Source organism: Prosopis cineraria, unplaced genomic scaffold (genome assembly GCF_029017545.1).
Source record: "Prosopis cineraria cultivar Desert tree isolate PC_DT_omini unplaced genomic scaffold, ASM2901754v1 PC13, whole genome shotgun sequence".
NCBI lineage: Eukaryota > Viridiplantae > Streptophyta > Magnoliopsida > Fabales > Fabaceae > Prosopis > Prosopis cineraria.
In genome coordinates this window covers 8,601,189-8,613,527 of record NW_026555344.1, presented here as the reverse complement: position 1 = coordinate 8,613,527, position 12,339 = coordinate 8,601,189, and the positions used below count along the sequence as shown (strand labels likewise).

At 37.2% G+C, this 12,339-nt stretch overlaps 2 protein-coding genes across 3 annotated transcripts; both read left to right on the top strand.

The window, feature by feature from the left end:
- LOC129291057 (DEAD-box ATP-dependent RNA helicase 15-like) lies at positions 1-8,371 on the top strand. Its single transcript, XM_054928175.1, has 12 exons — positions 1-153; positions 257-373; positions 985-1,085; positions 1,474-1,646; positions 1,844-2,075; positions 2,196-2,314; positions 2,702-2,758; positions 2,870-3,054; positions 6,990-7,134; positions 7,290-7,373; positions 7,498-7,561; positions 7,997-8,371. Exons 2-12 carry the CDS (start codon positions 258-260, stop codon positions 8,005-8,007), a joined length of 1,287 nt encoding a protein of 428 aa, XP_054784150.1. The 5' UTR covers positions 1-153; position 257; the 3' UTR covers positions 8,008-8,371.
- Positions 8,372-9,700: 1,329 nt separating this feature from the next.
- On the top strand, positions 9,701-12,339 carry LOC129291509 (RHOMBOID-like protein 5). 2 transcript variants are annotated; one of them, XM_054928908.1, is made up of 5 exons: positions 9,701-10,201; positions 11,053-11,216; positions 11,305-11,480; positions 11,565-11,821; positions 11,942-12,339. In XM_054928908.1, exons 1-5 carry the CDS (start codon positions 9,855-9,857, stop codon positions 11,976-11,978), a joined length of 981 nt encoding a protein of 326 aa, XP_054784883.1. In that variant the 5' UTR covers positions 9,701-9,854; the 3' UTR covers positions 11,979-12,339. The 2 variants fall into 2 exon arrangements, with proteins under 2 accessions (XP_054784883.1, XP_054784882.1); XM_054928907.1 differs by having other exon boundaries at positions 9,701-10,375.

Below are 12,339 nucleotides of genomic sequence, written 5' to 3'. Positions count from 1 at the left end.
ATCTTCTCCGCTCTCACAGTCACAAAATCTCTTCTGCAGTTTTGCCTCTACCTCCCTGCTCCCGCTATCTGTTTTCGTTGTTTAGAACCCAGATCTAGGGTTTATCCCCTATTCTTATCTCGTCTAATTTGTGTATTGATCTCTAAGCTCAAGGTTAGCTGCGATGAACTCTCAACTCTTACAGGGTTCAAGTGATTCACTTTTTGTAATCTTTTTTATCGCGAAAAGACCTAACCCTCGACGTCGTTGTGTATAGAATGGGAGAAGTAAAGGACAACGAAGCCTACGAGGAGGAGCTCATCGACTACGAAGAGGAAGATGAAAAAGCCACCGACGCTGTCTCGGGCAAAGATGGTACCGAATCCGGGAAGAAGTTAGTATCTTTCCTTATTTTTGATTATTTGCACTTCTTCGGTGAACTTCGGTGAACTAAAAGCTTGATAAATGATAGAGCACAATGGTGTTTTATAATTCATGCAGTAGACCCCATCTAGTGGGATAAAGGCTTGTTATTGTTGTTGTTGTTGTTGCACTTCTTCGGTGAAAATTTATTACGAATTGATTGGGTGCGTTAAGAACTTAAAATATGGGTAAGTGGAAGGAGAAATATGTGCTTCAATTTTTTTTTCGTTTTTTGGTAGGGGTCAAAGCGTATTTCGATCTTTGAAGTGTCAAGAAGTGATTTCTGGCTAGTTAGTAGTGGTTTAGTGGTTTTTGTTTTTCTGGCTATAATATTATCACTTGGAAAATGCTTCTTTCGTCTCTGTTTTTCTTTTTCTTTCTTTCTTTTGTTGTTTTGTATTTTTTTTTTTTTTGGGTTTGTCGTTGGCGGAATGTAAATAACTAAATATCATGTTTGCTTACATAGTCTACAATACGTTCCTTGTGATTGTGACACATCTGAACAGTCTCTTCATGATTTAAACCTTGTAAGGTTCCTACATCCTTATTAAAAGGGTAAATTTTCTTTCTATTTTGATGCAGGGGTTATGTTGGGATTCACAGTTCGGGATTTCGAGACTTCCTATTGAAACCAGAACTTCTTCGAGCCATCGTGGATTCAGGATTTGAGCATCCTTCAGAAGGTAAGTTCTCGTCTATGCTTTCTCATTACCGCATCAAACATAGTCTGCTGTGTTGTTATCCTTACTGGTTTTGGGGGGGGGGGGGACAGGTCGTTGTGCCGTTTACCTCATCAACTCTTTTAGGGGATTATTATGTTGATTATAGACTTTGCCATTGAATAAATACACAATTTAGCATTTTTTGTCTCGTTTTATATCACAATTTCCATTTCCTTAATAAGATTGTCCTTTATCTTTATTCATTATGTTTTTTCTCAGGTAATCACTACCAAATATTATGATAACGGCACAAAATTTGGTTGGTAAAGTTTCCATTAAACGGATCTGGAAGATCATATAATACTTACTGAGGATTCGTCCACTTCAATTTTGTTTGATTCTTCATCAGTGCAACATGAATGCATCCCTCAAGCTATTTTAGGAATGGATGTCATTTGCCAAGCAAAATCTGGGATGGGAAAGACTGCTGTTTTTGTTCTTTCAACACTTCAGCAAATTGATCCTGTTCCTGGTCAAGTTGCGGCTCTTGTTCTTTGCCACACTAGAGAACTAGCTTATCAGGCATGTCTTCTTGAATCTGTCATTAATTTGCCAAATATATTGATGTTGGTTTGCCGGTGCAACCCGCCTCCCTCACCGAAAAAAATGTTTTTCCATGTTGAAAGGGATTTTATTATGTTTTCCAGTACACATGGATGCACATGTGCTTAAGTCTGCATGCTTGTACTAAAGCTATAATTGTTTCTAAATTTGTTCAGATATGCCATGAATTTGAGAGGTTTAGCACATATCTTCCCGAAATAAAAGTTGCTGTTTTCTATGGTGGGGTCAATATCAAGGTTCATAAAGAATTGCTTGCAAATGAATGTCCTCATATTGTTGTTGGAACACCTGGGCGGATATTAGCCCTGACTAGAGATAAGGATCTTAGCTTAAAGAATGTGAGGCATTTTATACTTGATGAGTGTGACAAGATGCTTGAATCACTTGGTAACTCTCCCTTTTCTATCGTGGTTTTGCATTTTTTTAAATTTATAGATCTGACAAAATTATATTGATTTCTTATTCTTTTATCATATTTCTCATTTTATCTGTTTTTATTGCTTGTAGACATGAGAAGAGATGTGCAAGAAATTTTCAAATTGACTCCCCATGATAAACAAGCAATGATGTTTTCGGCCACACTCAGTAAAGAAATACGCCCTGTTTGCAAGAAATTTATGCAAGATGTAATATTCTCTTCATGTGTTGATTCTTTGAGCTCATAGTGCTTCCCATATTTTAGTATTATGCTTATTATTGTCTTGCTGTTATGATGGCATCACCATCATCATTGCCCTCTTCTTTGTTGAATTTCATCAACATTATTGTAGCGGAGGCTTTTTTGTTGATTGGGATTCCCTGAAGTAGTATCATCCTATAACTTGTTGAAATTTTTAAGCATTGGCACTTGTTTGGGGAGCATATGATTCAGTAATTTTTTTATTTGGCATGATTTTAGTAGTAACAAGATTTGAGGATCATTTATATTTCTCTTGCACTTCATTTTATATTTGATTCCTGCCAACTAGAGAATGGTGTCTTGTCATGGTATTGATGATCTTCTTCCCTTTCAGCCTATGGAGATTTATGTAGATGATGAGGCTAAATTGACTCTTCATGGTTTAGTACAGGTGTAATTTCTTGACTCCTTTTTATATTTTATTTCTGTTATATTTTCCTCTTGTTGATACTTTAAGTTTTCATTTGTCTAATTGCTCTACTTTTGTTGTGACCTTTTTCAGCACTACATCAAATTGAAGGAGGCAGAGAAGAGCCGTAAGTTGAATGATCTTCTTGATGCCCTGGACTTCAACCAAGTGGTCATTTTTGTCAAAAGTGTCAGCAGAGCAGCAGAGTTGAACAAGTTGCTTGTGGAGTGCAACTTTCCATCAATCTGCATACATTCAGGAATGTCACAAGAAGAAAGGTATCTATGATTTGATTGAACCCACCGACTTGTGTATTGGCCTTTTCGTGTATTCTGAATTATTTTTGCTACTTAAGGTTTTGCCAGCCTTATCTATCTTAAAAATTAGGTATTCTTTGATTGTGTTCCCATTGTGAATTGGTCCCTGGATATTGATGCGTTGGAAGTCTCAACTTTGTCAATGAGAAGATTAACTCGTGCAATTAAAGTGAAGAGGAATCAATGTGAAGTTAAATCTTTTCTGTTGAAATTTTTATATCTTTTTTCAACTATTAATGTCTTTACAAATTGGAAGAAGGCTGCTTTCATAAGGTTTTTATCGGGGATGTTAGAGAAATTGTGATACATGGGAATTGGGAATAATAGGAGTAATTAGGGGAATTAGGAATATGAAGGTAGTTTGGGTATCTAGATATATTCTCTATAAATAGGTCTCTAGGTTGTAATGGTAAATTATGAATGGAATTAATTTCTCTGTTTCTCTCTATCTCTCTCTCTCTCTCTCTCTCTCTCTCTCTCTTTTCTACCTCTATCAAAGGTATCAGATCCTCCTTTCTGGCCATGGCTCTGCTAGAGAGTCGATCCAATGAATGCTTTGGTGTTCTCGACTATCATTTGGAGATGCAATCAGCTTGGCTTCAACGCAACCAGCAGATATTACACCAACAGACTCATGACTTCAGTGAGATCAAGCAAACCATGTCTCACATTTCTCAACAAATGCACAAAATCTTGGCTAAGCTTTCGATGCTTACCAAGCAGCACTTGAACTCTCCTATGGTCACTATGGGTGAACCGTTTAACATGCTGAACCATGTTTCAACTGAGCTTGAGTTCAACCACCAACAACAGAACAGTAACATAGACGCAGAAACAATGGGGGAGTTGAATGATATTGTCGAAGATGAAGAAAAACTTGAGGATGACGCTCAAGATTGAAGCAAATCAAGAGCAGAGGACTACAGAAGTGACGCAGAATGAAGTTGCTAGCCTAACTATAGATGAAGAGGAAGTCGATAGAATGCTCACAACCTTGAAGCTCGACGAGAACCTTGATAGTGATGACGATGGCTCACAGTTTTCCAGACATTCCCACTTTAATGGCTTGTCCTTATGTCACTGGTGCGACAGCGTTGTTAAAATCGACACGTCTAGATTGGAGCCCAGCTGCTATAAGGTCAGTGATGTTGATCGCAACTCTACTGGATAACAGAAACTGACTTGTGGTCTACAAAGGTAGCGAGAAAGCTTTCGTCTTATATGACTTTGGTGCCGAACATCTCAACCTGGGTCAGACTATGGAGATGAATGGTTCATAGTCGAATTGCTTGGCTTGAAAGCTATTAGTGGAAAATCTGAACTACCCATATTTTGTGGCTCTGTTCGTGCGCTCATCGGAAGGGGTAACTAGAAAGACGTTCCTCAAGATAGTGAGGAGCTTTGGTTCGGCAAACTTGACTTATCGAGCACAAGTGGAGTCACGGCCGCAGGGGGTTGTGGTGAGTATGAGGCCATCGCAGCTGATGTTTTCAGGGATAATGAGGAAGCAGAGCTATGCGGTGATAGTGATAGATGCGGTGACGATGATAGCAGATGGCCGAAAACTTGGGTCAGGTAGGGTTATTAAAGAAATCGGATTGAGTGAAGAGAGACTGGGTCTCGGGTTTTTGCTGAAGTTTATTCGATTTTTTCCAGCGATAAGAATGCGTATTCATGACTGCAAGTGTTTGCTTCAGGTATTTACCAATAATTTCCAGAGGCACCACAAGCGTGATCCACTTGTCAATCAGCTAAAACCCATTGGAAATGGATTTGATAAAAGTGTTGTTAGACCTTGCTTGCACATGTTTTGGGCTTCTCCCGCGTCCTTGGCCCAAAAGCCTTTTGAAAAGTGAATAATGCCGAATGGGTTTAATTACAATGATGTTAGACATTATGTTGATGAAGTTTGGGCTTCTCAAAAAGCTTTTGGTTGGAATTGGGTCTTGAAAATGGAGCTAAGGGATGTTCTCAAGCTTCAACAATGGGCTTATTACAAGTTTATGTGGCTTGCCATGATGGGCTTCTGGATTAACAGAGTGCTACAGCATGTTTGGGCTTTTGATGTCCATTAATTTTGTTCTTAAAAGTATTTTAGTTTTAGCAACTTACAACAACAACAACAAGCTTTTATCCTACTAGGTGGGGTCGGCTACATGGATTGTAAGATGCCATTGTGTTCTATCATTTATCAAGCTTTTAGGAATATTACTAAATAAGAGATCGCGTTCAACAACTTCCAAGAGTGTTCTTTTAGGCCTTCCTCTACCCCTCTTAATCGGACTCAGTTATATGTTCCACTCTTTTCACTGGTGCCTCCCTTGGTCTTCTTTGTACATGCCCAAACCATCTCGGACGATTTTCTACCATTTTTTCCTCAATAGGTGCTACCCTCACTTTTTTGTGTACGTGCTCATTTTGAATTTTATCTTTACGTGTATGTCCGCCCATCCATCGTAACATTCTTATCTCTGCTACTCCAATTTTATGCTCTTGTTGTCCTGTTAGAGCCCAGCATTCACTACTATATAACATTGTCGGTCTGATAGCAGTGCGATAAAACTTTCCTTTAAGTTTATTAGGCACCTTACGGTCAAATAACTCCTTTAACTTTTCTCCAATTAAACCACTCAGCTTGAATCCTATATGAAATATCTTCACTGATTTCGCCATTATTTTGAATAATGGCTCTCAAATATCTAAACTTTTTCACTTGAGGTATAATTTGATCTCCCAATTTCACTTCCAAATTATTGTCAAATAGTCTCTTCCCTTAAGTTTTAGCAACTTAAGGCCAACAAAATATATATATTTATAGCTCAGTCTTATTTTAGATATGTATTTTCCTGCTTTTGTACTGATCCTTGAGGACAAGGATCTCTTGTTGGGGGGAGTATTGATACATGGGAATTGGGAATAATAGGAGTAAGTAGGGGAATTAGGAATATAAGGGTAGTTTGGGTATTTAGATATATTCTCTATAAATAAGTCTCTAGGTTGTAATGGGAAATTATGAATGGAATTAATCTCTCTGTTTCTCTCTATTCTCCTCTCTCTCTCTCTTTCTCTCTCTCTCTTCTACCTCTATCAAATTGCCATTGTGATTTTCTCATGCGAGTGCTTGCAGCTGACTCTTGGGAACTACTGCTGACAAGCATTCCCATGAAAGGTGGAACTTTGTGAGCACCTTGATTAGTGTCCCAGAGTTGTCTCCCCCTATTAAGTAGGTGCATGCAGATTGCTTTCCCTTCACATTTTTTCTTTATTCATTCTGGCCTCCTGATGTTATTCTCCCATCTCTTCTACTTTGGTGTTTAAAATTGATTATAGTTTTGGGGCATGTGCTTTGGTAAGTCTAGAGTTGCAATGCCTATGCATCTGGTTTCAAATTAAATGGACTATAGACTTTGGCTAGTTCTTGTTGGTTACTTAGCAATTGCTTTTAAAATTTAGGCAAGGCATGTTGTGTTGTTTAAATAAATCCTACCTGGATCGCAGATATAACTTTTCCTAACGGTGTTCAGTTTCCTATTTATGGGTTCTCTCTCAAAATTCCCTGATTATATATAAGCAAAAAACATATTATTATCAATAATTGTTAATCACGAGTGGATGTGGAATTTTTTTTGTTGGAATTGTAGCTTGTAATCCTTTATTTTCATCACTATTATCAGAGTAATTCTGTTTTAATTTCTTTTCGTTTATTTCCCTTACTCAGGGTAATTATGGCTAATTAGGATCAGATTTGTTGTTATATTATTTTTTCATCCCACAAAAACCTAACGTGCTTTCTTTCTTTCTTAGTGAATGAAATGAATTGTGACTCTGGAAATTTTCATTTATCCACCAATATCAGACACCACCTGGCCTAGCTTTACATGGTTTGCTTTTTTCAGATTGAAACGATACAAGGGATTCAAGGAAGGGAAGCAGAGAATTCTTGTGGCAACTGATTTAGTAGGAAGGGGAATTGATATAGAACGTGTTAATATTGTTATCAACTATGACATGCCAGATTCGGCTGATACTTACCTTCACAGGGTAATTATTTTCTTCGCCTCATGCTTTTGAGGCTAGTCAGTTTGTGCGTATAACTCCGTATAATTTGGGTCTCTGATTTGTGATATGCACTATGCTTTGTTGTATATGAATGCCTTGCCTTCCCTCTTCTAAGTTCTTGGCATTTGCATTCATAGGTGGGAAGAGCTGGTAGGTTTGGCACCAAGGGTCTTGCTATCACGTTTGTGTCTTCTTCCTCTGATTCTGATGTTCTTAATCAGGTTTCCTCCACTTTCATGGTGACATCAGAATTTCATTTTTAGACCACCATCGATGAAAGGAAAGATACAGGGTCTTTTGCCCATGTGATGATTCCGTTAACAAATGCTTAAACTTAAATTTCAGGTGCAGTCAAGGTTTGAGGTTGATATAAAGGAGCTTCCTGAGCAAATCGACACTTCCACATATAGTAAGATGATATTCCTCTTTGCAGGCTTTTTACATTTTCAGCAAGTTTTTTCCCCCCAATTCCATTGCATGGTGTCCTAGGAAATCTGGGGGTTATTACCGCTTCCTGCCCAGACTAATCTGAACCTTGTTATGTGGGGACTATTATTACCCATAGGGGCCTCATAGGTACCTCAATGATGTTTCTGACATTTATTTGACATGATTGCATATCTAGGACTCAAACTTGAGACGTCGAGAATTTTGTAGTTCTAGCTTAGTTTTTTACTTGGACCATTAAAGCTTATTAGCAGAACAGGATGCTTTGAATGTGGAATTTAAGTAGAAAAGGCTGTGATAGTGTTAATACTGCAGATATTGTTGTATTACATGTTTAATGGATTACTTATAAAGGTCATCGAGATCTTAATGTATTATTTCTCCTTTTTTCCCGCAGTGCCCAGCTGATAAAGTTTACTGGTGATGGACGTCTTGGTTGTTTGACACGGTAGAAAGACGTTATTCGGAGCTTGCAAGCTCATCTGCTTGTGGAAGATACTGGCTTCTTTCCGTTATTCATGTGCTTAAATCTGAATTTGGGTTACTGATGTAATATGAATTATTGGAAATCTGGAGCTTCTCGTTGCTATTGCAAGAGGGTGTATTGCATGAGAGGTAGATGGTTAAGCATCTCAAAGCGATTTTTGATGCTTGGTTATTATATTTTAGGCTAAATGTTAGTATAATGTATGAATGCTAATTGTAAAATACTTCCACGCTTTCATTTTGTCTCTCGTTTTGTTTAAGACAATATTAGTTGTTATTTAAGCTATACCCTTGTATTTACTTTAAAATTTGCACGCACATAAATCTGACACACTCTTAGTGTATCATATTTACTGGCGCATGCAATTTGTTTTTGGACGTTCACTAGTATATGATGCGCAATTTCTCCCAGAATTATTACATATATATCTTAACGATAGTTTATTTTGTCGTGACACGTCCTTGTCATTTCAATTTTCTTTTTAAATAATTTTCCTAGACTTCAAATGCTAATGCACTAGTAATTAGTATGAAGATCAAAGGGTAAATTATGTATAATTACTTTAAATTTGCAAAAATGTGCAATGGACCTGGTTAATTTGTTATGAATGTGAAAAGGTTATATAATCCATCTCAATTACTGACCTGTTTAGTTGAAAATTATGAAATTTTAATTAAAAATTTGTGATGGTTAGTTTTAAATTTTAAAAGGACTAGTTGTTAACAACCATGTAATTGCAAAATAACGGAAATTTACAAGAAGTTAAAGGGTGCCGTGTAAAATCATTTGAGTCTTTAAGAACTCGCCTTCTCATATTTATGGATCTTAGCGAATTTACAGTTAAAATGTTACCATAATTTACAACTTAATATGTCTAAACGTAAAGGGGTTAATATGAAGTTTTCTCGACAAATTAGTTATTTATAAAAAAGAATTATAATCGGCTTACATAAAATACATTAATATGTGTAATTGATAGGAATAGTTTATAGATTCTGAACTCTAATATTATATCTTAATTTTTAATATTAATATTAAACTTTGTCTTATTTCACCTTCTCCCTCTCTTTATCATTAGTAGGCCATATATTATATTTTTAAATATTTTTTATAATGAATATTAGATTAAAAATTATTTTTAGCTTTCAACTTAACTCAAACAATTGGTGACCAAGAGTATAATGAATTTAAATATTTTATAATAAAAATATTAAATAAATATAATATAGAACTCACTAACTGTGACGATACAAGAAGAAGTTAATGTTAAGAGATAAAATTAACTCTTGTTTAAATTTAAATTGCCCTTAGACTTTTTAAGCATAGTTGAATGTCAAATCTTATTTAAATTAGGGAGAATCATATTCAATAATTACTTAAAAAATATTACAGAAAAAAATCAATATAAAATAAATTGTTGTTAAAATAAAAATATGACTTATTTATTTTTAAATGAGACTTGTTTATAATTCTTGTCTATAAATCATTTGCTTAATGAATTATCGTTAAGAGTTTAAATTAGAACACGAGGGAGTAGCATGGCTAAGGTATGCTTGTATTTTTCACTTTAAACAAATCAAACAGCAAAGGGAAACGAATTCTATTAGCGGGAAACTGTGTTGTTTTAACCGCCAAAGCTCACGAGGATCGTTCGATCCATCCTTCCCAAATTAAGTCCCTCTCCCTCCCTCTCTCATGTCTCTAATAATCGGTGCAGCTTAGCGACCCATCGTCGCCGCCGCTTTCAAGCGACGGAAAAGCTGCACTCATGGGGAAGAGCCCGCCATCTCCCCCGTCCGACATCGAGACGGCTCACGGAGGCCGCAAGGGCCGACCATCCCCTCCCTACGATGTTGACACGGTTCACGGAGGCCGCAGGAGTCGACCATCGTCTCCCCTCGACGTTGAAACCGATCGCGGAGAGACGGCTCATGGCGGCCACAAGGGCCGACCATCACCTCCCTATGACGTTGAAACGGCCCATGGAGGTTCCGGTGGTCGACCGTCGCCGCTTTCTGATACGGAGACGAGACGCGGGCATCGGAAGAGCCGATCAGAAACTCCGCAACCAACACCGCGTTTTTCCCCACCACTTCCGAAGCCGTGGTTCCCATGGTTTGTGCCTCTCATATTTGTGGTTAATGTGGCACTTTTTTGGTATTCGATGTACTACAATGATTGCCCTGCAAAAATAGACAAAGATCGTAAATGTCTCTTGTCAGAATATTTGGGAAGGTTCTCTTTCCAACCCTTCAAGGAGAATCCCCTTCTCGGGCCTTCCACAAGAACGTGAGGATTAGTCCCTTTTCTTTCTCAAATTCTAATTGATGGTTTAGATAGTTGGATTATTTATTGGGAAACTGGGACTAGTGATCTTCTTTGAGCAAAAGAAGGGAGGGAAATTTCATCGCAATAGGGTTTTTGTTTCGTTCTCTTTAGCTCCAAATGTTCAATGTATGAAGCTTTCCCAGAGAGTTGTGGTTTTCTTTTGGAAATTAACAGGAAATGATATTTGTTCAACTGGAAGAATGAACAATCTAGTTGAACAGCACTTGCAATGTTGATTAACTCCGTACGTAGGAGTAGTGTGAAGGTGGAAAGGAATGAGTTAAAATATTGGCATTGTATCTGTCTGGATATAAATCTTGATAAATTTGTATGTTTAACTTATCCTCCTCTCTACTATCAAATTTTCCACCATCAAGCATAAGTCTCTCTCAAGAAAGTTTAAAAACCAGGATTAAATTGATGTTCTTGTGAGGATATAGTGGAATTTATACTCAAAGCCACTAAACTTATCATTGTCCGCTAAACAGCAGCACTTGAACGATCAAAGTCAGGATTGCTCATATTCCTATCGTCTGCTTTTTCCTGCACCAAACAAAAAAATATAATTTATATGATTAATTTTGTATCTCTTATAGGTCGATATCTATAGGTTTGATTGTTTGTTCCAACTTTTGCAGGCTGCAAAAGTTAGGAGCCCTACAAAAGGAACTAGTGGTGGAGGACAATGAGGGATGGCGCCTATTAACCTGCATGTTTCTTCATGCTGGAGTTATACATTTAATCGCCAACATGTTTAGCCTCTTATCCATAGGAATCCGCCTTGAGCAGGAATTTGGATTCGGTAGGCATTTTACCGAGTTTTCCTATTGAACTTACTTTTTTTTGGAAGTTTATCAGGATATAGACTTTCCTCATCTCATATATTGCAGTGAGAATTGGATTATTATACACGCTTTCTGGATTTGCTGGAAGCTTAATATCAATGTTGCATTTGGAAGCATCTGCAAAACCAACCATATCAGTTGGTGCATCTGGTGCACTTTTTGGACTCCTTGGAGCCATGCTTTCTGAGCTTCTAACGAACTGGACAATTTATGAAAACAAGGTGGCGTATTCTATGTATGAAAGCTTTTTATGGAGGAGTTCGTGAGAAACAAACTTTAACCCATTGTTTAAAATTAATTTCCAGTGTGCAGCTCTTATAACCCTTCTGGTCATTAGTGCCCTAAACTTGTCTCTTGGATTTCTGCCTCGTGTTGACAATTCGGCTCATGTGGGAGGATTCACATCAGGATTCCTCCTGGGGTTTGTTCTTTTAATGCGCCCTCAATATGGATATGTAAATCGTAAGCATATTCCTCCAGGATATGATGTCAAGCGTAAATCCAAGTTCACCTTCTGTCAATATCTCTTATTTGTCGTATCATTAATCATCTTAATTGTTGGGTAAGGAGCTGATCATCATTCTCTTTTCTTTGAACTTTTTTACCCTGAAAAAATGGTTCAGCCTTAGTTGGCATGCCTTCCTGAACTTGTTCTCACAAACGCTATGTATTTTGCTGGCAGATATGCATATAGCTTAATTATGCTATTCAAGAAATAGATACCAAAGGAAAAAATTGAATGCTGAGAAAAGACAGAATGCTTGTTTCTTCAAATTTGCAAGTATTCATCCAGAACCTCCCTGTTCAGATGTGTATAAAGGAATACATGTATTTAGACGCCAAACTTGAATTTACATAGATGTTTCATAGTTTGGAACTTTTTCCTGTTTTCTTTTTTCAGGTACATGCTTAGTCATATTGTTTGTAGAAGAAATATAAACAAATTCTGGACTTTTGAAGCTTGCACAAATTCTGAGATGATTTCTGGCGATACACATGTAATTATTTGGCTTCCTCTATAGATAAGGGGGAATCTCTTGAGTTTCTCTTCCCCAATTCTTTGGACCCTATGAAATAGTA

Excerpts from the sequence above, each read along its gene's own strand:
- LOC129291057 (XM_054928175.1), top strand. The coding sequence starts at position 258 with ATGGGAGAAGTAAAGGACAACGAAGCCTACGAGGAGGAGCTCATCGAC. Across the intron at positions 2,076-2,195 it reads CAAGATGCTTGAATCACTTG|ACATGAGAAGAGATGTGCAA; the intron begins GTAACTCTCCCT and ends TATTGCTTGTAG. Across the intron at positions 2,759-2,869 it reads CTCTTCATGGTTTAGTACAG|CACTACATCAAATTGAAGGA; the intron begins GTGTAATTTCTT and ends GACCTTTTTCAG.
- LOC129291509 (XM_054928907.1), top strand. The coding sequence starts at position 9,855 with ATGGGGAAGAGCCCGCCATCTCCCCCGTCCGACATCGAGACGGCTCAC. Across the intron at positions 11,481-11,564 it reads GGACAATTTATGAAAACAAG|TGTGCAGCTCTTATAACCCT; the intron begins GTGGCGTATTCT and ends ATTAATTTCCAG. Across the intron at positions 11,822-11,941 it reads TTAATCATCTTAATTGTTGG|ATATGCATATAGCTTAATTA; the intron begins GTAAGGAGCTGA and ends TTTTGCTGGCAG.